Below are 26,835 nucleotides of genomic sequence, written 5' to 3'. Positions count from 1 at the left end.
CTATTATGTATGCCTTTAAAGAACTCCAGGATTTTTTCATTTTTCAATTTGGAAGCCAACTTAAAAATTAAGTACAGTTGTATACGTTCTTGTGTGTCATTACTATTATGTAACTCTGAATTACAAAATAGGCTGATTAAGAAATATAGGCATTCTGACAACCAGCTTTTGGAGTTTTCTTCAAAAAAGTCAGGAAAATACCATCTAAGTCTTAAGTAATAAGTCACTGATTAAGAATTATAAACCAAACTTTTTTTTTAAGATTTTATTTATTTGTTAGAGACACAGAGAGAGACAGAGACACAGGCAGAGGGAGAAGCAGGCTCCATGCAGAGAGCCCGGCGTGGGACTCGATCTCTGGTCTCCAGGATCACGCCCTAGGTTGAAAGCAGCGCTAAACTGATAAGACACTGGGGCTGCCCTATAAACCAAACTTTTGGTTCAATTCTGTTCTCATATTGGAGTAAATATTAACACATTCTTAGATGCTTTGAAGATATATACTTAAAATGCACGCAGATTCTCTGGACTCCTGATTTACCAAATATCACAAATCCAGGGGTTAGAAGAACTGAAATCAATCATTAAACATTTCTATTATTCAGAAGTTATGAATAATAATGATTGTGCTTTAACATTCATTTTAGTGTGCTTTAGTCATAGAGTGGTTTTAAATACCATAATTTTAAAATTCAATAACTATGACTCTTTACCATGATCAAAATTATATGAAAATAACAGATACAGTATGCATAACTTGCTATTGTTAACCATCTATCATGGTTTTCTTACAATAAATTTCCTTGCAACCAAATACACCAACTATAAACTAGTTGATCAGTATTTCAAATGATTTTAGATTAGCTGACTTAGATCTATGACTATCAAAGGTACATTAATAGTTATACTTAACTAAAATTATAAGTAATATAAAATTCTGAAATAGCCTGAATTACTACTCCGAATTCCATCTCCTTGTATGACATAAAGTTTTTTATAATATCTTTTAAGGTCTAAAAAGGATTAAAAGAGCTAATGGTCTGTTGAAATAAAATGTGTTAAATGGTATCCAATTTGACTATTAATGTGAAAAAAGTAAAGACACAGTTCTTTAAGTAGCTGATTAAGAATGAAAAATTGGCTGAAAAAAATGACCCTTCATATCTCATTAACAGAAATGACATCACTGGGAGAAGAAGCTGATGGTGTGTAATATTCAGGTGATTCTGAGGGTTTTGTTTGTGGGTTGTTGTTTTTTTTAATCTATTGTGTTTGAGATACTTGGCAGGTCTCTCATGTTATCCAAACCCATTTCATTCTATGTGAATGGCACCACAAGAAGTTGTACCACATTGGACCTGATTTATGAGACATCTAGATGGAAAATATCCAGCAGGCAGCTGAACTTAAGATGCAAAAGTTCAAGAAAGATGTCAAGGTTAGAACTGCAAATATGGGAGTCATATAAAATAAGAATTGAAGTCATGGGGGTACCTGGGTGGTAGAGTCGATTGGACCAAGTCCAACTCAGTGTTGGCTCAGGTCCTGAACTCAGGGGTGTGAGATCAAGTCCTGAATCAGGCTCCACACTCAGCGTGTAGTCTGTTTAGAACCCTCTCTCCCTTTGCCCCTCCTCCATCTCGCCCCATTTTCTAAAATAAATAAATAAATAAATCTTAAAAAAGAATTGAAGTCATGGATGTGGATGACATTTCCCATGAAGAGGTGGCAGAAAGAGAAGAGGACCAAGGAGCAAAGCCAGAAACTGAAGAGAGGATAGGAGGAAAGAAGTAAATCCAACAGACTCAGCATGTATTCAGGAATCCAGCTTCACTTGCTCTTATCAGGCCCATTCACTGTACTACATAGCCAACAGCACATAAAAACCAGTCCTTGCAGCCCTTGTATTATTAATGTCAGACCTAAAATGATCTTCTCAACCTTTCTTACAGCCCATTTCCTCACCTGTTTCCCCATCCTCTACCCTTATACTTTGCCTCCCTGTTTATGACCTCACCTATACCTTGGAAATGAAGTGCTCAGTGTGCTTTTCCAACTTTAACTTTGGCTTCTCTCATCTGTCTCAGTCTGAACTCTCCATTTGACAATACCATCTCCGGCTAACCCGAGGACAAATCCCATTACATTACCCTGTGTGTGGTCTCCCAAGTACCCCCTTGGCCCTATGAGTAGAACAGATAATCTAAAATAAAACCAGCATCATGCAATGCTTAGAAAAGAAAAGGTCTCACTCAAGGAGGATGGTCACTTGGGAAGGGGCTCCCTAATGCCTACCAAATAAAGTACCAAATCCTTAGCCTGCTCTTGATCGTACCCCCAATCAACCTTTCCAGATTTGGCTACTTGTATTTCCTTATAAGATACCACACTTGAAACTAGACTGCTCACTCTTTACAAGGTATGCTTCATGTGCAAAGGCTTCTATATTTCCACCCACGCTAGCAGTGGAGACAGCTGGTCCTCTATTAAATTTAGGGCTGTGAATGTGATCAAACTTGACACGAATCCAATGATAAGTAAGATACTTTAGAAATGAAAGGATCTTAGATAACAATATGGGTCAGCTCCATAATACCCATCAAGGAATTTTAAGTGATCGTAAAGGTCATTTTATTCAAGAAGGATTAGGGAAAAGAGAATCAAGTTGGTATTAGATCTATCCATGGGGTCAGAAAAACTTCTCTATAAAAAAAATGAGTGGTTGGTGAATTGTACAATATATAAATCATATTTCACTAAAGATGTTACCAAAAAGATAATCGGTAGTGGCATAGAGTATCCAAGTACAAATTTCCAAAGAACTAATTAAAGAATGGGAGCAGAGAATATTGTTTGGCTGCTGTCCCTCCACAACCAGGTTTTCAAGAAAAGCAGGAGCTGGCCCACAGGCCTCTGAACTGACGGTCACTCAGGATCAGATGCTTGGCTGTCTGCTGACCTTCGCAAGGGCATCACTGACAACATCAAGATCATGCTGCAGCTCACTCATGGCGCTGGTTATGCTCTTGGTGTCTTTCAAGATCTGAATACTCCGTGTATATGGATTATACTTCACTCCAAACGGACGCTTAATTGTTTTGGTAAATTCTCTATTTAAGAAAACAAATAAGAGGCAACCAATTTCTAGGAGGCAGAGGATGAAAACTGAGTGAGCAACAGCAAACTTATTTCATACACTAGAAGAAAGACAAATCCTTATTAGCTGTTCACACAACCAATCTGACCTACTTCCCTACGTAGCATGTGCAGAGATCCCCTGGAATCCTACACAGGCGGGATACCTAAAATTGTTCTAGACGCATTTCCCCCACCCCTTGCATTGCTAGGAGAAGATCCTGTGGATGACTTTAATTGGCTACAGTAAGGAGACCAACTACAGTAGCTTTATCAGTAGACAATGGCAGCACTTGACCACCTAGTGACAGACCCTTCAGCCATGATTTACATAAATACACCTATACACCTATACACCTGTGCACACATGCCCAGAAACAGACCAGAACAGTCCTGCCTTCTGCACATAGACATTCTTTCTGTTTACAATGTCATTCTCCAGGCTTCTCTCAAATGACCTAACTTCTATCCTTTATTCATGCATCCAAGCCCTGCCCTCTTTATCAAGTCAACATTTGAAACTCCCATTTAGAGAACAGGTGTGTTCAGGACCCCTAGGAACACAGCTGAGGACAACTATACCTGAGAAAGGACTGAAAAGCAGCTTGCAATCCACCTGGTCTACCCAGAAGGGAACCTCTTCTTCAAGTGTGCACAAAGGGGTCATCTGGGCTAGAGGAAACCCTGCTGGTATTATTATTTGGCTCTGTGCCTTGCCTAGCTCCCCAAGTAACAGAAAATCCCTGGAAGACAAAGGAGCATGTCTTAAACCCCCATCCATCCCACAATGATCTCACAATGTGACCTCAGACCTCTTCCATCAAATGTTTTTTTGATTCTGCTTCTATAGTCCTTTCCTCTACTACCTCTGTCTTGGCCCAGGCTCTTCTTTTCACCTGAAGTATTACAAAAATCTCCTGAGTAGTTTTTGTCTCCAATGTCCTCCTTTCTTAACACCACACTTAGCTGATTAATAGTTAAAGTATAGCAGGGCGCATGGTGGCTCAGTTGGTTGAGCACCTGACTCTTGATAATGGCTCATCTCAGGGTGGTGAGATCAAGCTCCATGCTCAGTGTGGAGTTTGCTTGAGATTCTCTCTCCCTCTCCCTTTGCCCCTCCCCACATTTGCATGTGCTCTCTAAATAAGTAGATAAAATATTTAAAATTAAATAAAATATTTAAAATAGTTAAAAATAGTTAAAGCATAGCTCTATTGCATTACACTCAAAGTTTTCCACCTCCCTTACCTTTTTTATGCTGTCCCTTAACCTAAAACTTAACATATCTAAATCCTATTTATCCTTGAAGTGCTTTCTCAGATGCCATTAAGTTTTCCCTGTTCCCCCATCTGGAATAAATTGCTCCCAAATAAAATGGAGAACAAAGTTGCATCTGTATCTCTCTAAGGCTTTCTATGCTATTATATAGTAATTTGCATATAGCTTATTTTTCCTAATAGATTATAAACTCTGATGGGAAGAAACCAGTTTCTCAATGTATCTGATTCATATATGCAATCACCAAACATCACCATAAACAACATACTCTAAATATTTGTTGTGAAAGGGAGATATGTTCTAGGCAGAAGGTACCTCATAGGCTTCTAATTATCCAGCTGCTTACTTCTGTGATTTGTTACCATTACTGCACCTATCTTTTGCAGAGGAAAGTTAAGTCATGAGAAAGATATGCTTTACCTCATCTTCTCCTTTGCATCTTCAAAGCTTTCAGATACAAAGTAGACATCCTGAAAAGTTGTGATGAGACACTCCTGTTTGCAGGTAATCTTAGGATCAAAGGGCTTTACTTTGGCATGTCCAGAAAGTGAATGCTAGAAGACAAAGAGTCAGTGAATCAAAGAATACCATCTAATTTCATGGCTCGCATCCCAAACACAACCACCAGAATCAGCACACCACTGAATGTACTAATGCAATGGCCCCAACCTATAATTCCAAACATATTTCCTACAGCATTATTTAACCTACAATATACCAGAAAGACAAACGGCTTGCTATTCACCAAGATTCATCTCCATGGCTTTGTTCTAACATACTTTCCATGTAAGAGGTACCCAACAATCTTTATTTATGTATATTCCTGCATTATGATGGCTACTTCCTAGCCTGCCCTAGTTATTCCTGTACATGACTTGTACCCACCATCAGGTGGTAGACTCCTAAAAGCAAGAAGTACCATGGACAGTATTTCACACGCATCTGTTACTCAACAAACATAAGTTCATTCCTTAATTGGATAAATAATAATTCTCAAAGAAGTCCATGGAATTTAGGAGAAGTTTTTGCTAGCACACTAAAAGTGGTGAGGGAACAGCAAGATTTTGTAGGCAAAAGTTTTAAAATACTTTTTGTTTCAAAGATATGTATATTGGGGCACCTGGGTGGCCCAGTCAGGTAAACGGCTGATCTTGGGCTCCTGGGGTCAAGCCCCGAATCAGGCTCCACACTCAGCAGGGAGTCTGCTTGGGGATTCTCGTTCTCTCCCTCTCCCTCTATCCCTCCCCATGCTGGTGCTCTATCTCTTAGAAATAAATAAATAAATAAATAAATAAATAAATAAATAAATAAATAAAATGTCTATAGTGTGTCAACTATACTTAAAAAGAAAAAATTAGGGGATCCCTGGGTGGCGCAGCGGTTTGGCGCCTGCCTTTGGCACAGGGCGCGATCCTGGAGACCCGGGATCGGATCCCACGTCGGGCTCCCGGTGCATGGAGCCTGCTTCTCTCTCTGCCTGTGTCTCTGCCTCTCTCTCTCTGTGTGACTATCATAAATAAATAAAAATTTTAAAAAAATCATATTTAAAAAGAAAAAATTAAGTAATTAAATTCCACATATAAATAAAAAAAATTAGGGTAGCCCTATAAACCTGAGAAATAGAGAAAATTGTCTTGAGTAATGTTTACTGCTCACCAAGCATTTCTCACAGCATGCACTTGTTTAAATACAAAAATTCTTGCAGGTTGTATCAATTATATTAAGTGAACATGGCTACGTAGAGAGATTTATGGTTCTTACTTTAAGTTCACTGATGGAAGAAAGTAATCCAGCACCAAAGACTCGCAGCTGCCCGTCTTGCTTACAGAGACCAAACTCCACAGTAAAAAAGTAGCACTGCAAAAGGACATTAATATTACTTTCACATCTTGAATAACTCAATTTAAAACAAAGTGCAACTCTGAGTCACTGACCTACAGTGCCCTGGCGTAAAGTTCAAGATCCCCAGACCAGTTCCCAAGTATTTCTACAATCTGGCCTCTTCTAAACTAGCACTTCTCAAACTGTTATTCCCAAGACTCCTATATGCTCTTAAAAATTACTTAGGACCCAAAGGACCTTTTGTTGATATGGGTTACAGCCCACTATATTTACTACAGTAAAAGTCAAAAGTGAAAACATGTATATGTTTACTAATTATGTTACCATAAAATGTAATAAACCATTTATGCTGTGGTAGCACAACAATTTAATGCAAAGTAACTATATTACACAAATCAAAAAAGGGTCAGGAAAGAGGCATTGTTTTACGTTGTTCCCAAATGTCTGGCTGGAAAAACAAGATGGATTCTCATATCTGCTTCTATATTTAATCTATTGCAATATGTTGTTTTGGTTAAAGTATATGAAGAAATTCAGCCTCACACAGATTAAGTAGTTGGAAGAAGGCTATGTGTTGCGATAGCCTTTTCAGGTAATTGTGGATATTCTTTTTTGACCCTACATCAAAACTCAATAAGTGGCAATTTCTTAAAGTTCAGCTACCATGTGGGATCTGAAACCATATCAATGAACTTTAGCTCTTATATTGAAATCCACTTTGCACTCTGAGTGGATCTTTCACTCAAGGACCCTGTACAAGGATTCCAGGAACACCAGGGGGTCCCCAAATCATAATTTGAGAAGCACTGTTCTAATCATCTAGCCTTTTTCATACTACCTCCCCCACCCTAACACACTTGGTTTCTTGTCATTTCCCCAGATACAACAAGCACCTCCTTGTCTTTCCTTGTGTGCCCTCATCCTGAGATGTTGCTGCCTTTCTGGCAGATGAAAACATGATGCATCTTCCCTGGCTTAGTCCAGATGTTCTTTCATGGAACCTTCCCCAAGCAGTTCTCTGCCCTCCCTGAACACTCTGCCTGAACTTCTCTGTAGAGTTCACCGCATTTTAACAGGACTGCTTCCTCAAGTTGTGTACAAATTCCTTGAAGGCAGGAACCAGGCCTTACTCATCTTTGTATTTCCAGCACGATGTCTTGTATCTAGTGCTCAAAAACATTTCTAGCATCGTTTTCAAAGAACCTATTGTTTTTGCTGGAAAAAGATCTACAAACAATTAACATTATTGAACTCTACCTTTTCTTAAAGCCCATGTCTCCTTTTGATGAACTTTAAAATTTTATGCCCTCATTTAATCCTACTGAGATTATTTAAATTAAAATAATATGAGCAAAGACAAATTTTCTAACAATCGTCTTGAATATGCACTTTTAAACTGACACTCACATCTCCCCCCCATCAGAATTACTAATCTATACAGCTATTTTCTGATTTATACCGTTGCCAGTTTTTGAACAGCCTCCTCTGAAGCTCCAAGGGAAGCCAGGCCAATTTCTTGGGAGAATTGAGCAAAACTAGGTTCAGCCAAAAGGGGGACATGACCTAAGAGTTCATGGCAAGTATCTCTGAAAAAGAGGTACAAGTTTGTCACCCTGTGATGCTTATGTCTCATAAAAATACATGATCAACAATTCAATCAAACCAAAATCTGATTGCACTTTTATTCAGGTGGTATTCCTCTGGAAATGGACCACAAAAGACACTAGCAATTTAGTAAAGAAACTATTTTGGTTCAAAACCAAGGCCACTCACAAACATATACACATAAGATATCCATAGACATGTCCTCCCCCACACCCCCCACCAAATCAGGTCTCTGCTCAAATGTCACTTTCTCAGTGACTCCTTGTCTGATCACCCTTTTCAAAACAGAAACACTTCTCACATACACCTCTTTCCCCTTTCTCTGCTTTACATATATATATGTGTGTGTGTGTATGTATATATGTGTATATAAATACTTAATATATATATATATATACTTGTTTATTATCTCTATCCCCCATTAGAATAAAAATTCTATGAAGGCAGAAATTTTTGTCTGATTTTTTTATACTCCTCATGCTTAGAATAGCACCTGGTACCTAATAGGTAACAGGTTGTCAATTAATAATAGTAATGATAAAGAAAGAAGTAGAATAATAATAATAATGGTAATGATAATGGCTAATATATCTAGAGCATGGAGCATGTATTATGTGCCAGGCACTGTTCTAGTTGCTTTACACATGTTCATTCATTTAATCTTCACACAAAACGCCTGAAGGAAGTACCATTATGACAAATAACTATTTAATGAATGAATGCTAAAGCAGAAATACTCACGGCTCTGGGGTATAGAGAGGGTCTGAACTGTGTCTCACGTACTGTGTACAGTGAAAAACTCGGAAGGCTAAACCTGATAAGAAATCTCTTGGTGATAAGTAACCAGCCACGGGACGGATGGAAAAACCTGTGCGCTCTGCAAACCAAAGGAGAAAATGAAGAAAATCTTCACCCAAACAGACCATTTACTGCAACATTTTAATACCACCAGTGGGTCCCAGTAACAGTTTGAGGGAGAACATGGAAACTAAATTTATCATGTGTATACAAAGGGGAAGTAATCATTATTAAGCACTTACTGTAGGTCAGGCATTGAGTTAGACCTTACATATCACATCTCTTTTCATGTATACAATTTGAGCTAGTTTATTCTTCTCATTGTGACAACTGTAAAACTGAGGCTCAGAGACTCAATAATGTGCCCAAAATTACACAGTAGATGATAAAATTCTCCTTATATTCTACCTTGCTGTCTCCCCAAACTGTTTAGAATATCTCCTAGGCAACCTTACTTCCTTTAAAAAAAAAAAAAAAGAAAAAACTAACAAGGTCTATTAATATAGATCAGAACCACTTCCTAATTTATGCCACTTTAAGCCAGTACTACCTCTTGCAAAGTTTATTCTATCTAAATCGGATGATGCTCTTCTATCCACCAACAGCTAAGACTACATGCACTCTGTAAAAGAGGCCTGCCGGCAGGGCAGCAACAACTCAGAGGGCCTCTATAAGCTCCACTCTTGCTGTTCATTTCAAACCCTCGCCCACTGTTCTTCCAATTCCGCCCAGTTGCTTTTATACTCGGATTCTCCCACTTTGATAGATTAGACTTCATCGTCCAACAGAACTCTCCACAATAATGGAAATGTTCTATCTCTAGGTTACAATGGGGTAGCCACTAACCACATGTGGCTATTAAACACTTGAAATGTGGCTAGTGTGGCTAGAAAACTAACATTTTGGTTTACATTAATGTGAATTTTTAATTTTTTTATTTAAATTCAATTTGCCAACATAGAGTATAACACCTAGTGCTCATCCCATCAAGTGCCCTCCCTAGTACCTGTCACCCAATCACCCTAGTCACCCCATCCCCCCACCAACCTCCCCTTCTGCAACCCTTTGTTTGTTTTCCCAGAGTTAGGAGTCTTTCATGGTTTGTCTCTCTCTAATTTTTCTCACTCAGTTTCCCTCCTTTCCCTTATAATCCCTTTCACTATTTCTTATATTCCCCATATCAGTGAAACCATATGATGATTGTCCTTCTCTGATTGACTTATTTCACTCAGCATAATGTGAATTTTTTAAACAACCACATGTGTCTAGGGGCCACCATATTTGACAGTGCAGGGAACTCCTTCCCACTGGTGTTTTGTTTGAACTGTCATTTAGGTTTGATTTCCCTCTTTGACAATTTCCCTTGAAACACATTTACCAACATGTTCTGCAGCCAGCTCACGCTCCAGACCCCCAAGTGAACAGCTTTCAGCTTTGTATCCACAACAAAATATTTCCTCCAAATCTCAAGCAAATTTAATTTGATAACTTCTGTAGCATATGCTTGCCCATCTTTGTAAGACCCGTGCGTGAGGTCATGTGCATTGGTTCTCTGTCATCCTTAATCACTTTTTTAAATCTAGTTTTTATAGGAACCATTTATATATGAGTTCTTCCCTTATAAAACTATAGTGCCTTTTCCTGCTTGGTTTTTTATTAGTTTTGTGCATAATGACTGACTAATAATTATAGAGTTGAATAGACATGTAGATTTTTATGATGGTCTGTATAAGAAATTCAAAGAAAGGAATTCCAGATCATGATGGAAATAAACTAAACTCCCTTTGAGTGAGAAACATAACTTCTATTTGTTCCTAAGGTTCTAGTCTGCTGAGATCAAAGGGGATATTTATTTTTCTTACATATTATAAACCCTGGAGATCACTCCTCATTTTACTTCCTATACTAGCTAGAAGAAATAAGGAAGCCTAAACCAAATAAGCCTGAGGAATGAAAAGGAAAAACACTGTCCTTCCTTACTCTTTGTTGATGCTTCTACTAGCACATTCTTCCTTGGGAAAATTACAGAGTCTTACTGTGAAAAGGAGCTTCAGAGGCCACTTATTCCAATCTTCCCCCAAAGAGCTTGAATCTCCTCTACCACATCCCCGACAAGTGGGTGTAGAGCTTTTGCACGAAAACCTCCAGGAATGCAGAAATAACCATCCCATGAGCCTGTTCCATCTTCAAATGGCTTTTTTTTTTTTTTAGCAAGATCTTCTCCATTTTGAGCTAAAAGCTTATAGTTTCTATCCAATTATCATTTACTTAGGGTCACATAGTATTGCTTCTATTCCACAAGATGATCATCTAGTATTTAAATAAAGCTATAATGTCCCTTAAATCTCCAGGTTAAACACCCTGTCTTTCAAATTTTATTTATATAATACATTTTCCAAGCCCCTTATAATCCTCTCATTTTCCTATGCACTTGCTCCAGATCATGACTGCCCCTCTTCAAAGGAATGCCCAATACTGGGTCTAATACTCCAGAACAGAGTAAGGAAAATTCTGACCTCCCCTACACTTGAACTTTATTCCTTCATTAAAAATTCTATCATGATTACAGAGTTAACATTCCCCTTAACAAAAGATTAACTCATGCATTACCTTTTAAAAAGTTTGAGACATCTTCCAATTGTGGGATGTTATCTTCCCGGTATCCACAATATTTAGAAAGCAAAGGTAAGTTTTTGAGATACTCTCTGCAGGCATGGGTTGGGTAAAGTTTGTTGAGCTCTTGGAACACAGTTCCCCAGGTCTTAATCTCCTCTTCAGTGAATTCAACCTTGGGAATGGGGTCTCCACTAATGAGACAAAGAGAAGTTATTTTAAATTAGCATTCAATAAACAGCAGCACTTACCTTTTATTTACTAAATGAGCATAATTTGCTCTATTCTTTTATTCTATTATTTCAAAGCTGAATAAGTTATTTTTATAATATACTTACTGTTTATAGTTCATAGCCAAGTCTGCAAAATACTTTCGTCTTTTACGGTAGACATTGTCTTTGAAGCCCTGATAATTAAAGAAAAGTTTTTAAATATTCATACTAAAAAATACTTGACAAATGATATTTAGGGAACAGTTCATTATTACTTGAGCTATGATATAACCCCTTTAGGGCTACATCATTGCTATTTTAAGCAAGTACTGTCTAGAAATTCATGATTTTTTTTAAAGATTCTATTTATTTATTCATAAGAGAAACAGAGGGAGGCAGAGACATAGGTAGAGGGAGAAGCAAGCTCCCTGTGGGGAGCCCGATGCAGGACTCCATCCCAGGATCCCGGAATCACGCAGGACTCCATCCCAGGATCCCGGAATCACGCAGGACTCCATCCCAGGATCCCAGAATCACGACTTAAGCCAAAGGCAGACGCTCAACCACTGAGCCACCCAGGCATCCCTCATGATCATTTTTAAAGTCAATGTTATATGAAAGCTTTATACTATTGTGGCTACTGAAATAAAGATACTCTAGATACAAAAATCCCATAGTGGGTACAAAAGTAAAATGATTTAAGGAATAAGAAAAGCATCCTACTTAAATGCACAATTCTTTTCCAAGTGAGTTTTTTTTTCTTAATCATTTGAGTATATCTTCAGCTATATTCTCTGTAATAGTAATTAACAATAAAATAGTAATTAATAAAACATGAAATCATGACAACTAAATCTAGCCTTAGATTTTATCACAAACTGTAAACATAGTCCTATTTATAAAAGCAAACAATGATAATAAAAAGAAAATAATTTACACCTAGAAAAAAATTTTTTTAAATAGATAAAATAGACTTCAAAAAAGCAAAGCCCAGGAGAAAACAGCCAATAATGCTATAGAGGAAAGAAAGGGAAGACATTTGAAAAGAGAAAATGAGACTCATCTCTCTAACACGGATTTACAAACCCCTACCAAGTACCTGGCCTTGTGCTAAAATCCAGAGAAACAAATATGAACAAAGCACAATCTGAGTCTCCAAGGAGTTTACATCAACCAATTATTATGAAACAGTATGACAATTGCCTTATTAGAGATATGCCACGATGCCACTGGAACTCAAAAATGAAACTCTTAATCCACAGTATGTGAAAGAGGGCAGTTGGGGGGAGTCAGGGAAGATTTCCCAATGATGACTCCCAAGCTAAGTCTCAGAAAAGGAGTGGGGATAGCTGGGTGGGAAAGGACAGAAAGGACAGTACTGATGACGGTGAAGAAAGACAACATGATGTACCTAAGGAAATGTGAGCTGGAGCTTGGAGAGAACAAGGAGCATGGGGCAAATTGGCTTGAGGTCTGCTAATAAAGGTCTGAAATAGCTTGGACTTCAGTTTTTGGGTAATGGGAAGCCATTGATGATTTTTTTAAATGCTTTATTGAGATATAATACACACAGCCTAAAATTTTTAAGTGTACAATGTAGTGATTTTTAGTACACTCATGGGCTTATGCAATGACCTCCACTATAATTTCAGAAAATGTTTCTCCCCAAAAGAAACATCATACTCATTCATGGATTCTCCCCATTTCCCTTCATCTCCAGCCCCCAATAACTACTAATCTACTTTCTGTTTCTATGAATTCGTGTATTCTGGATATTTTGTATAAAAGGAATCATATAACACACATGGCCTTTTGTAACCAGCTTCTCTTACAATCAGTTTTCAAGGTTCATCCACGTTGTAGAATGCATGTATCAACATTTCACATTTTTTATCATAATATTCCATTTTATCGACATATCACACTTTATCTATTAATCAATGGATGAATGTCTAGGTTGTGTCCACTTTTTTGTTATTATGAACAAAGCTGCTATGAACATCTGTGTAGAAGTTTTTACATGAATATATGTTTTCAATTTTCTTAAATAGGTACCTAGGTATCATTGGTGAGCTTTAGGCAGAAAAGGGATAATGACCATACTAAGGTTTTAGATCCTTCTAGGGACTATGAGGAGGATGGGTTGGAGGTGTTAAGCTGGAGGCTGGGGGGTGAATTAAAGGTGTGGTAATAGGAATAAATAAAGAACAAATTTAAGCAATATTTAGGAGGTAAAAATCAGTAGCACTTGGTAGTAGAGCAGAAATAGTTATTTAGTTACCTCTCCATAACCATGCTCCAGATTTTCTTGCCTTTGAACCTTTGCTCATGTTGCAATGAACTATCCTTCCTCACCATCTCTTTCCTGCCAAACTCCTTTCAGGCCTAGTTAAAATGTTGCCTTTCTCTGATCTCTTCAACTAGAAGTGTTTGCCTTCTTGCCTGCCTCTCAAAGCAATTTGTTCATGCTACTTAGCACTTTTCACAATTTAATCTCATGTTTATTTACAGATGTGTGCTTTATCTTTCCAACTAGGCTGCAAATGCCTTGAGAGCAAGTGCAATTGGAATTAATAAATTGCTCACTAAGATATTATAGAACAATGTGGGTGCATCAGCTGAGGGCTGTCTAAGAAGATACACGGGCAATGAACAGAGCTACTAAGTGGCAGATCAAAGTCCTGGTGCATATGACTCTAAAATTGCACTCTTTTTCTCCACCCTCCCAGGACCATAAGACTCCACAAGCAACCTTAATGCTCTGCGCTTACTGATTCTCCAGCTCATGCCTGTACTATGTCCCATATAATTTTCCAAGGATCCAACATCCTATTTCAACTTCCTAATAAACTAGTCATGCTGGACAGCGTGGGTAGTTAAGTGTTTCTCCTTCTTATCCTTACCCTCCTTTCTAATAATCTATACCCACTTCAACAAAAATTGCTGCAGATATTGTCTTGATTTTAGCATAATTCTTGGAATAGCTCTTATTAATAGGAATGACAGACATAGGACAGGTGTTTCAGAGTCAGTGAAGTTAGCTGCGCTTCAGGCAGTTAGTCTGGATTCCCCAGGACTATGGAGACTTCCTGAAATCCAGATTAAAACAAGATCCTGTTTAGTCTAGAATAAGTGCAGTCTCCAAAAAAGAAAATAATTTGTCTTAATTTTTAGTTTGCTTTAAATTATTTTCATGAAAAGATTTATTAAAAATATTTACAGGATGATCTGCATCCAGTTCAGATCCATACATCAGAACTCTGTTGGCACAATGGTCCAGGTCAGAAATCTTCATTGGAAACCAAGGAACAGTTTCCATACCTGCAAAATACAAAACCACTAACAGTTGAAGAGATGATCTTACAGGAAGGCAATAAGGAAAAAGAAATTAAGAAATTCATAAATACATCTGGATAAAATTTTTAATTTTAGCTTGTACTTTGAGGCAAAATTTATACAAATAAATTGCTCTATTTCTAATAAGTAAATTTTTGAGTTCAAAACATTTTTGAGCCTTGATTTTCTTAGTATTGAAGAAATGCTATACTTCAGGAATAGATTTTAAGTACAAAAAATTTGTAAGCTACATATTTAACTATCTTTTAAAAAAACAGAGTAAGGTATACAACTTTGCACACCAAGGTGCAACTATAATAAGGACTTTCAACATTTCTTTTTGTTGATGCAAATGATCTTAGAAATCATTTTGTCTTTGCCAATTTGATCTCTCACCTCCTCTCAGACATGCAGCCCTCCTGTAACTCTGGGGTTTTGCACATGTTGTTCTCCTGCCTGGAATACCTATATCCTACTCCCACTTCCTGCTCCACCCCATCCTTCTAATTTTCCTGAGAATATCCTTCTCCTCCTACAAGACCTTCCCTGACCCTGCAGGTAGAGCTAATTCTCTGTCCTCTGGGATCCTATGACACTGTGTTTCTGATTCTCTAAAACATATCAGTTTATATCTGTGTTACAGGAAAGAATGGAAAGGACTCTAAGGGAGGGACTATATATATATATATATATATATATATATATATATACACACACACACACATATATATGTATGTATGTATGTATTTGTATATCTGTTTCTTAGTAGAAATAACTGACACAAGTTGGTGTTCCCTAAATATCAACTGAACCATTTAGCCCCTAAAAAAACTCTTCATTTTATAGATGGGGTAACCAAAGCTCAGAGAGGTAATTTGTCTAAGGCAATTCATTTCTACTGGAAGAGAGAGGACTAGAATTCAATCCTTCTTGTTCTAGCTCTCATATTCTTTTTAACATATCCAAAAGTGATAGTCAAGAGATTTAACCACAAATACCACAGAGGCACCAATCACTCAAAATAGATACAAGCAGCATCCTAAGCTCCTGCTCCACCAGATATTAACCCTTTGGTTGTTTGTGGTGGGCCTGGGACTCCTAGAGTAGCATCTGGAGCAAATGGGCTTCAGGCATGGTGGGACGCTCAAGGGACTCGGGGAAGCAGCTATCTGCCACTCAGAAATGGAAGCATATTAGTATTTTGATAACTTACACAGCCACACAAATACATAACAGATGTGTACCAGCCCTGATTACACCCCAATATTGTGCATGTTCCATACCATATGTAAAATGTGGTTGAATTATCCTTTTATCTTTTGTGCCAAGTAAATGACAAGGATTTTTTTCACAACAGAAGATCTTACTCATCTGAAACCTTAGGAGGCTTTGTTGCTTTTCATTTGCTTTTAGTGGGAGTGGGGACAGGGAGGACTGTGTAAAGAGTGTATTTACATCATAGTTGTCAGCAACTGTCAATATTCTCAATAAATTTGAATATTCATTTAATATCTGCCAGATGCTAAGCCTTGTGGTAATTTTTAAGTATGCAGGGATTGTAAATTGAAGGTTTGTGAAATTAAGAAATGCTTGATGATTTGGAAACTGAGAAAACGTAATTTCTAACTATTCTGAATTCTTAGACCCAAGGTTTCCCTTTCACTTCTCTCACACTTGATAAAATGTTACTTTATAATTGTTCGATAGTATTTTGAGCAATTACATTTTGTGCTCCCTTCACTATCAGGCTGTAACCAATTTGAAGAGACTGTGTTTTATTTTTATTTCTGTGCCTTCAAGATAAATATAATATTGGACATACATTATGTACTTAATCTTCTGAGTGGGATTTTCACTTTTCAAACTTACCATCTTCCTTCGCAGTAAAATTATCTGGTGGATTCACAGAGAGAACGTTAGTGTGGGACTTCAACAGATGAAAAATATCATTCAATTGTTCTCTGTTGATATCACAGTCAACAAAAATCTCAAATTCTGAGCTTCTTCTCTTTGATTTTCGGGACTCAATATGTAATAGGTTCACATGCTTCTCCTGTGTAAAGCAGAGAGTAAAAATACATAGGAAAACTTCAGAAAAGGTAATAGTCTCTGAGCTCATTACTTTCATTACCACTAAAAAATCAATTCTATGCTTGTGGTGACAGTCAAAATAGAAGAAGGCTGTTTTTAGTGCTATCAACAGCAAAATAATTCCCCTTAAATATTAAGTACTGCTCAAAAAACTTTGAAAAATTTATCACACCCTCCAGAAACTAATAAAATGACACCCACTAGAAGTCTCTCAAATTGCCAGAAATGAATGGCCTCAAATCAATATACCAAATTTCCTAGATAAAAAGAACCTTTCAAAAATTCTTATAAATAAGTGTTTTCAAAAAGTGATATTAGGAGCACCTGGGTGGCTCAGTGGTTGAGTGTCTGCCTTTGGCTCAAGTCATGATCCTGGGGTCCTGGGATCGGGTCCCACATCCGGCTCCCCACAGGGAGCCTGCTTCTCCCTCTGCCTATGTCTCTGCCTCTCTCTCTGTGTGTCTCCCATGAATAAATAAATAACATATTTTTTAAAAAGTGATATTAATGTCAGCCCTTTAGAAAGGAAAGTTTCCTTTGTGAATATGCATTTAATAAAATTAGATGAACAGCTTGAACAGAGTATTTAATACCTCAAATCTCTTAAGCTACAAACTTAGTAACCAGCTGAAGCAGATTGCTTCTTCTGCTCTCTTCCCATGCCAGCCCAAGCTGGGTGCCATATGTGCAAACCTGTGGGAGGAGGATATCTTCCCTTACCAATTTGGATAGCTGAGGACCAGCACCAGTGGCATAATAATGAAACATAAGAACAAATTACCCAATATCTAAAAAAAATAAGGTTAGAATAGCTGATTTTCAACACTAACAAGTTCAATTTGAATTAACTTGGTGAATACCTATGTAGCCAGGTAAGAGCTGTGAAGCATACAAATGAAAAGCAAGACATACAAGGAGCTTATAATCTAGTTGGCTAACACATGTAAGGCTAAGAGAAAATACAAGTAGTAAGTATTTAGGTGTAGTAGATATTCTGGGAAAAAGCATTATGGGCTAGAGAAAGTAGACATTTCCATGCAGCAGACAGGAACTGAGATGAGTCTTAAAGAATAGATAGAGTAGGCAGAAGGGAAGAAGGAGGATTCCAAACAGACAGAGCTGTAAATGCAAAGGTAAAGATAAGTAAGAATTATTAGGAACATGAACCAACAGGAAAAAAAGAGTATTTAAAATGTTGGGAAATTGGAATAGGCAGGATTTATCCTGGAACACAGATTTTATCATGGAATCAATAGAAGAAAGCCAGTTACAAAATATACTAGAGTTGATCAGAAGTAAAAGAGAGTTTCTGACATATTTTTCTAGCTATATCTCCTGAGGCAAGGGAAATAAAAGCAAAAATAAACTATTGGGACTACATCAAAATAAAGAGCTTCTTCTGCACAGCAAAGGAAACAACCAAAAAAACTAAAAGGCAACCTACTGAATGGAAGAAGATATTTGCAAATGACACATCTGATACAGAGTAAGTATCCAAAATATATAAAGAATTGATAGAACTCAACACCCCAAAAATAAAATAATTCAAATTTTAAAATAGGCAGAAGACATGAACAGACGTTTCTCCAAAGAAGACATCCAGATGGCCAACACACACATGAAAAGATATTTAATATCACTCATCATCAGGGAAATGCAAATCAAAACCACATGAGATATCACCTCACAGTTATCAGAATGGCTAGTATCAAAAACACAAGAAACAACAAGTGTTGGAGAGGATGTGGAGGGAAAAAGAAACCTTGCATTGTTGGTGAAAATGCAAACTGGTGCAGCCACCCTGAAAAACAGCATGGAGGTTGCTCAAAAAGTTAAAAATTGAACTACCCTAAAATCCAGCAATTGCACTACTAGGTATTTACACAAAAGATATAAAAACACTAATTCAGCGGGTTACATACACCCCTATGCCTCCTGCAGCATTGTTTATAACAGCCAAACTATGGAAGTAGCCCAAGTTTCCATTTATTGATGAATGGATAGAGAAAATGTGGTATATACCTATAATAGAATATTATTCAGCCATAGAAAAATAATGAAATCTTGCCATTTGCACCGACATGGATAGAACTAGAGAGTATAAGGCTAAGCAAAATAAGTCAGAGGAAGATAAATACCATATGATCTCACTCATGTGGAATTTAAGAAATAAAACAAGCAATCAAAGGGGAAAAAAAGAAACAAACCAAGAAACACACTCTTAACTACAGAGGGGAAGTGGGCCAGGGGGATGAGTGAAATATATGAAGGGGATTAGGAGTGCATTTGTTGTGATGAGCACTGAGTGATGTATGAAAGTGTTGAATCAGTATATTGTACCTGAAACTCATATCACACTGTGCATTAACTATATTTGAATTAAAATTAAACTTTTTTAAAAGTAGAGTTTAATCTATTTCTTGTTAATATTTACATTAAGAATGCATTCATAAATGTTTTCTGAATGATGACGTGAATAAATATAAAGCTAAATTACGTTTTTGGAGACAAAGATGTAAAATGTCAATTTTTCCTCAATTACTCTAAATTGAATACTATCAAAATCAAAATCTTGATGGAATTTGGTGAGGAAATGTAACTAAATAATTTAAAATTCCATCTGGAAGAAAAATTTAGTCAAGAAGATCCGGGAAAATTTACACAAAGTAGAAGTAATAAGTGAGACATTTCCTATCATGTATTTCAATTACAGAAATAGCCACGGAGAAGTTAAGCAGTTTGCCCAAAGACACATAGCTAAAAGGTATCAGAGCTGGAATTCAAACTCAAGCTGTCCTGCTCTATAGCCCATGCTTTTAAACCCTAAATTGTAATCCTATTTACCAAAAAGGAAGTCAGAATAATGGATAACATGGATCTTCTTTGAGTAAGACATATATAATCTGAAGAATGAACACACTAAAGACTGGCATAGCCAAAATCTAGGACCTAACTACATTGGGAAGATGGGAGGAAGGGAAGTTGAGAGGGCCACTGGAAAGGGAGCTGTGTCAAAAAAGCTAAGTCTTTACTTCCATTATAGGAAATCATTAGGTAATAGCTAATATCCATAAACCAAAAAATCATGAAATAGCATAAAAAGCATATTGTTTGTAAACATAGAAGTAGGGGCACCTGACTGGCTCAGTTGGTAAAGCATGGGACTCTTGATCTCGAGGCTGTCAGTTTGAGCCCCACCTTCAGTGTAGACATTACTTTAAATCTTCAAAACAAACAAACAAAAAAACATGGAAGTAAATTATAGAAAATATAGTTAAAAGGGTTGGAAATAGTTGCCTCCTAAAGGCTGAGGGTAAGTAAAATGAGATGGATACAGAGCTGTATGGGTAGGTCTTAAAAACATAGTGCTGAGTAAAAAAAAATAATAAAAAAATAAAAAATAAAATAAAAAAGATACCCTACAATAAAAATTACATAATTTGCTAATACATGCACACACAAAAACTCTACATATTCTAAAGTACACATAAAAATAATTCCATGTACAGATCAAACATATCAGAGCAGCTGTCTATCAGAAGAGAGAAATGGAGATTGAATAGAATAATGAAATAAAACAGGAGGAGGTTGTATGAATTGATGATGATAAGCCTACACATAATTTGATGTGTATGATTAACTCAACCCTTTGCCCTAAGATTAACAAAATAAATTAGACTTAAAAATGAGGAGCTATGAAGGGGTGCCTCGGTGGCTCCGTCCAGTCAGTGTCTGATTTCTTAATTTCAACTCAGGTCATGATCTCAGAGTCATGAGATTGAGGCTTCCCCCACCTTCCTCCCATCCTACCTCCCGCCCCCCACCAATGGGTTCCACACTAGGTGGGGAGCCTGCTTGAGATTCTCTCTCTCCCTCTCCCTCTCCCTCTACCTCTCCCATACACACACACTCAGCATGCGTACACCGCTCTCTCAAGAAAAAAAGTTAAAAGATGGATTTATGGAAATGGAATTACTGGGTCAAAATATGTGAACATTTTAAGGCTACTAATACGTATTGCTTCCTTCCCTATTATACCAATTTATCCTCACACCAAAGGTGTATTTAAGTCCCAAATGCACTGAAGCTTTGACGGTAGGGAACAGTATAATTGTAGAATCTTTATTATTTTGATATCTTAAAAATATGACTAAATATATCATTAATGTCATTAAATAATATTAAATTTTTAATATTCTATTTAATTAAAATTGGCTTTTCTGAAATCCACAAAGTGAATCTTTCTTTCCCTATTTCTTTATTAGCTATTTGTATCTTCTCTTCTGTAAATGGCTTGTATCTCTTGTCCATTTGTTAGAATCGAGCAATATTTTAGAAACTAAAGTGCTTAAGAAATTTCTGCCATGCATCTCTGAAGAATTTATAATAATTCACATTTTAAATATAATTTTAGAGACTCATTTGAGAAGAGTATTATGCAAAAATATGCAGACTGCTTACCTGGAAGATTTTTAGTGCTTTTATAAGTCCACCAACTTCATTCTTCAAGGAAAAAATGAGAGTCGCTCTTCCTCTTTCTAAGGAATTATCTTTGTTTTCCTTATTGTCTTCAATCATGATGAATTTGGTGTCGTTCTCTAAAACAAAGTATGAAAATAGGTCTAAAAAAGAAGTTGTGCAATATAGACTATATTTGATAATATTTGAAACCTAAGACAATATTTGATAACACTCTCTGAGTTCTAATTTCCTCACCTGTGAGATGTGGATTTGTAGATATGCTTTGCAAGACTGTAATGAGACCAACATAAGATAAAACATTGCCTATCAACCCTAGACTATAATAGGCATACAATGCATGTTACTGGTTTCCTTTTTCTTTTTTCCTAATTCAATTCCTGCAGGGTGTGAGTCATGCCCACTGGCTTCTTGCAGTCTTCCTACTGTGGCCTGAACTGAGCACTCTTCCTCTATAAAAGCTTACTTTCCCCCTACACTTTCATCACTTTATTATACTGGGTCTTGAATGTTTTATTCATGCATGTCTTGTCTTTCAACAAGGCATCAAACCGCTTCAGAACAAGACCTTCTATTCATTTAATAAATTCAAGAGCCTGGGCAGCACTGGACACATGGGGACCACAAGGATAATGGCTAGCCACTAGAATTCTGGCTCCATATAAGTATCTTCTTTCTTCTCTGACTTGGAATCCTCCAGGCAGTGGACTCTGGAAGGCCAATAAGCCTTTTAAACATTAGCCTACAAGAGTTATATGATTATGGATCCAACTCTGGTGTGTGCATGTTGGGGGAGGTAAGGATATTGTGAGGGATGAAAGTGGAATATAACTTTCAACAGAGAAAATACGCTTGAGAAATAAGATCTGGATTTAAAAATGAAAACAGCAATGGGTGACGGGCACTGGGGGTTATTCTGTATGTTAGTAAATTGAACACCAATAAAAAATTAAAAAAAAATAAAAATGAAAACAGCATTTTGAGGATTTATTCCTACCGGTTTTCTTTTCATTATTAATTTTCCTAATTGCCTAGTTTCATGTTGGAGTTCCAGTGGAATTAATCCTTAACAACTTAAGTTGATATAACCAATTCCACTGTCTTTCATCTGCTTGCACTAACTGCTCCAAGCCTGCAGCAGTACCACCCAGAACAGGAATAATATGCTGCTCTGGGCTTGAAGCCAGATAAACTGGGTCCAATCCCCCACAACTCAAACTTCACTGACTCACGGAAGCCTTCCCAGGCCTCCCTAAGTCCATTCCCCTCAGTGTTCAAGATTGCCATACCATAAACCTCCCATTCATAGCAATGGTCACTGATGTAGTTATAGTTCTGTTTCAGTGAGTATTTGGTTATGTGCAGAAACACCACAGGTAGAATAAAATTCCTGGCATTTAGTTGAAAGCTGTCTTCTCAGAAGATGAACTAGACATCTACCTTGGCATCTTCTCAAGCACCTATTTATATTACTAAACAGTGTATGGAAATATTTGGAATGTGAAGTCAGACATATCTGTTTATTGGTCTGATGTTTATTAGTATATGACCTTGGGTATGTTACTTAACCTTTCTAACATAACAAAGTTACCAAAACGATTCACTGGAACTCACAACATCCAAAACTATCTCACACACTTTGTTTGTTTGTTTGTTTGTTGTTTGTTTGTTTAAGAGAGGGCAAGAGGGAATCTTAAGCAGGCTCCATGCCCAGCATGGAGCCCAATAAGGGGCTCAATCCCACAACCCTGAGATCATGACTTAAGCTGAAATCAAGAGTCTGATGCTTAACCAACTGAGCCACCCAGGCGCCCCTCTCACACATTTTAAAACACATGATGTGGCTTAGTATTCTGATGTTTTCCCCCACAGAAGAAACAAAGCTATTTAGGGCATCAAAAAAAGACAGAGCTATAATTCAAAGTTTAACCCATACCTATTGATTCACTGAGTTTAAAATCAAAACTGCTTAAATGTTTTTAATTGTGTCAATTAATTCTCTGTAGCTGAAACAATCTTTATGCCAAATACTATAAAACCAAAAGACTGATTAAGCTTAATAATAATCCGGATTTTTCTGTGACCTGACTTTAATAATGGTAAAATAAATGAAATTTCAACCCAAGCACATTCATGTGAATAAAGTAGCATAGCGTTAAGGCAGTAAAGATTTAAAAACAAGACAATTTGCCTCCAATTGATTCACAGACTTATGTATGAGGGAGAGGAAGAGGGAAAAACAGACTTTCCAATAAGCTGAGATCCCAGCTATGATATCTGAGAAGCATACCATCCCCCCAACCACCATTTTCCACCCTGTAACGAATATCCTAAAGATAAATGGAGGGATCCCTGGGTGGCTCAGCAGTTTGGCGCCTGCCTTTGGCCCAGGACCTGATTCTGGAGTCCCAGGATCGAGTCCCGCATCGGGCTCCTGGCATGGAGCCTGCTTCTCCCTCCTACTGTGTTTCTGCCTCTCTCTGTCTATAATGAATAAATAAATAGATCTTTAAAAAAATAAAGATAAATGGATATGGCTTCCGGCCCATCCATAAGTCTGATCAGGAAGGATTTATGGATGAGAAACAAGAGATTCTAAAAGAGACTTTCAGCTTCAAAGAAACTGATCCTTTGGTAAACAAAGTATATACAGGAAATTCAGAACTGGTAGCTCTCGGGCTAAAAATTCAGGGATGCATTCTCAAAATATATTTTAAAACGTGAAACCTTTGGAGAAATGTATCTAACTATCATTAAAAGGCCATAGACTTTTTTTCCACACAGAGTATGGTTGATTTTGTCCTATAGAGTGCAGACGCAAACAATAAGAAGTATAAAATCATACGGCAAATTGCTAGTAACAAATTCATCTACAAACCCATCTAGACAAGTTTTAATTTCTATGTGCGTAAATGTCCTTATTTGCAAAATTGGAGGGAGGCTAACTGACACCAATCTCATGGTTGTAAGGAGGATTATATGTATAATATATATATATAATGTATAAAACCATTAGAACAGTTGCTGACTTACACGAAGTCTTCAATAAATACTAGCTCTAAAAATGGGAAGCGCATCCCGAATTTCCCTGTCTTCAAAAAAAGATAAAATGTTAAATGTAATAAAATTGACATTCTAAAATCCTCTGGCTAAGAACTTTTCTTGCCCTGGTTGTTAAGCATTTTGAAAGATGTAAATATAGTTTTATGGCATGAAATGTAAGTATTCTTTTGTCTTAAAGTGATTTTCAGTTTCATTAGTTTATTTACTATGAAACCCCTAAAATATATTAAGTTCCAAATCTCAAGTGAATAATTTAGAAATTCATTTGTAAACAAATGAAGACTCTAGTCAACCTATATTTACTAAGTCCCCATTTTCCTGGATATTGTCACTACAATGTGCTGAAGAAAAAGGATTCTGCAAATCTAAGCTACTTCTTAGCCCACCACCATGTTTCATAATGAAAGCAAATTTCAACAACTGGGAACAAAGATCAGAGAACAGTAAATAAAGGTGATTTTTGCCAGTCAGTGGGAAAACTGACAGATTTTCAGATCTCCTGACAGTTCATCCTTCAACAATCTCTCAGAGTTTAGAATGCAACTCTTTGTATAAAACTATATAAAGATTTCCTTTCACATTTCAAAATTGGTCCTTAAGCTCCTCTAGGAGCCATTGTTAAAAGGTAGTAACAGTCATGACTGGTTTCACTCTATCCTTTTGGGTTTCATAATTCTCTCCTCTTTCCCTGGTTCTGGAATGGATCTAGTTTTGCCTCCAACATCTCATCAGTGGGCTAGGGCAGAGAAGGGTGAAGGATACGTTAATTAAATATTTACTATACACAAAGAGTAGAGGTCAAGGTGTTTACATTGACTCTTCTCTCCCATAAGTTTAGTCAATAACAAGTATAATTTAAATTTACCTAATCTAAGAAGCCCAAAGCACTATCAAATTGAAATATTTTGAAAGCACAGATGCTGTTTGAAGACAGAACTAAAAGCCATGAGAAGGACTGGTGAGGATGGAGAGAATCTTCCATAGAATCTTGTTTTTCTTTTCTGACAGGGAGAAAGGAATGAGAATGAAAGTGGAGATGAAATAGAAAAGAAAACAGTGCCCATGAACAACATTTTCCTAGGAAATAAAGGCACTGGTGAGGAAAATGAAAATAGAAGACACATCCCACCTGAAGATAAGCTAATATGAACTCTAGTATTGAAATTCATAAACCACAGGTTATGGCTTTGCAGAAACACCTCTGGTTACTTTAAGCTGTGCTCACATCTACTTTTAAAACAATAAATGTGGTGCCTGGATGGCTCAGCGGTTGAGCGTCTGCCTTTGGCCCAGGGCATGATTCTGGGATTCGGGATCGAGTCCCACCCTGGGCTCCTTGCAGGGAGCCTGCTTCTCCCTCTGCCTGTGTCTCTGCCTCTCTCTGTGTGTGTCTCTCATGAGTAAAAAAATAAAGTCTTTAAAAATAATAAATAAAACAAATAAATGAATTCCACCCTTCTTTGAGAATTAATTGATGGGCATAAACTTTTACTGGATAGATTCGAAAATTCAACTTCAGTTTTTCCCCCAAGCCAACTAGACTAGAACATCAGTGGGGATGGGGAATTAATTTTAAACCACTGAAAACCAAATGTCAGTAGCAAGGTTGGATCTGAACTACTATCACTATTTGTCAATTGCAGACCTGTACTGGGTTAGGGTGCAGGTGATAAAGGTAGGTGTGATGCTAAGAGGCTTTGCATCTGAAATGCCCTTTTCTTTGGAGATCTCCAAGGGACGGTTCCCTTATTGGGAAAAGGAAAGAAGAGATGTTGCTATTTGGTCAAGAGGAAGGAAAGGAAGAAGAATGCATTTATTGTTTGCTAACACAGAGGAGTCACACAGACTTGAGTTCAACTCAGAACTTCCCGGGAAATGTAAAAATGCAAGAAATACCCACCTTACAGGGGCTGTCGTGAAGGTGAAATCAGATGATGTGTAGAGAGTCTGTCCTTACACAGCAGGCCCTCAAAGATTGTGTCTTTTCTTCCCAAAGAGGGTAGGAGGAAAGAAGAGTCCTCGCAGGGGTACAGCTGGGACTCCCCAGATCCAGATCTCCACGGGTGGTTACTTCCTGGGAGAGTGAGCCTGCCCCCTCCCCACGCTGGCCCAGCACCCACAAATCAGCGGCGGTGGTCCCCGGTCCCGGCGGCAAGGAGCCACCTGCCGACCCGCGCGGCCCGCCTCTTTATAGGAAGCGGGAGTCGGAGCGGACCAATGGGCGCCCGAGGCGGCCGGGCAGGGGCCAATGAGAAGGGCCGGGCGGGAGCGTGGCCCGGGCGCTGACCTCGGCGTTGGTGCTGACGGTCCCCGCCAGCCTGCGCCTCGCCTTCTAGCTGTAATCTGACTCGTGTTTTAATTAAGCTAATGCCAGGCCAGCCCT

General features: G+C 37.6%; 1 protein-coding gene across 2 annotated transcripts; it reads right to left on the bottom strand.

The window, feature by feature from the left end:
• Positions 1 to 6: 6 nt before the first annotated feature.
• Positions 7 to 26,627, bottom strand: TPH1 (tryptophan hydroxylase 1). Of its 2 annotated transcripts, none has more exons than XM_072793870.1 (11): positions 26,353 to 26,627; positions 21,372 to 21,508; positions 16,689 to 16,872; positions 14,704 to 14,804; positions 11,610 to 11,677; positions 11,269 to 11,465; positions 8,602 to 8,737; positions 7,715 to 7,841; positions 6,175 to 6,270; positions 4,834 to 4,967; positions 7 to 3,110 (listed from the first exon to the last, which is right to left on the bottom strand). In XM_072793870.1, exons 2-11 carry the CDS (start codon positions 21,486 to 21,488, stop codon positions 2,936 to 2,938), a joined length of 1,335 nt encoding a protein of 444 aa, XP_072649971.1. In that variant the 5' UTR covers positions 21,489 to 21,508; positions 26,353 to 26,627; the 3' UTR covers positions 7 to 2,935. The 2 variants fall into 2 exon arrangements, with proteins under 2 accessions (XP_072649971.1, XP_072649970.1); XM_072793869.1 differs by lacking the exon at positions 7 to 3,110 and adding an exon at positions 3,571 to 3,878.
• Positions 26,628 to 26,835: the final 208 nt, after the last annotated feature.

The sequence above is a fragment of the Canis lupus genome, chromosome 23 (assembly GCF_048164855.1).
Source record: "Canis lupus baileyi chromosome 23, mCanLup2.hap1, whole genome shotgun sequence".
In the NCBI taxonomy this organism is placed as follows: domain Eukaryota; kingdom Metazoa; phylum Chordata; class Mammalia; order Carnivora; family Canidae; genus Canis; species Canis lupus.
This window is presented reverse-complemented; position numbering and strand designations above follow the sequence as displayed.

Bases quoted from the DNA above. Each gene is read 5' to 3' on its own strand.
- TPH1 (XM_072793869.1), bottom strand. From the start codon at position 21,488: ATGATTGAAGACAATAAGGAAAACAAAGATAATTCCTTAGAAAGAGGA. The intron at 14,805-16,688 runs GTAAGTTTGAAA...TGTATTTTGCAG, and splicing joins TTTTACTGCGAAGGAAGATG to GTATGGAAACTGTTCCTTGG. The intron at 7,842-8,601 runs GTGAGTATTTCT...CCTCTTTTTCAG, and splicing joins CCTCTCTATACCCCAGAGCC to AGATACTTGCCATGAACTCT.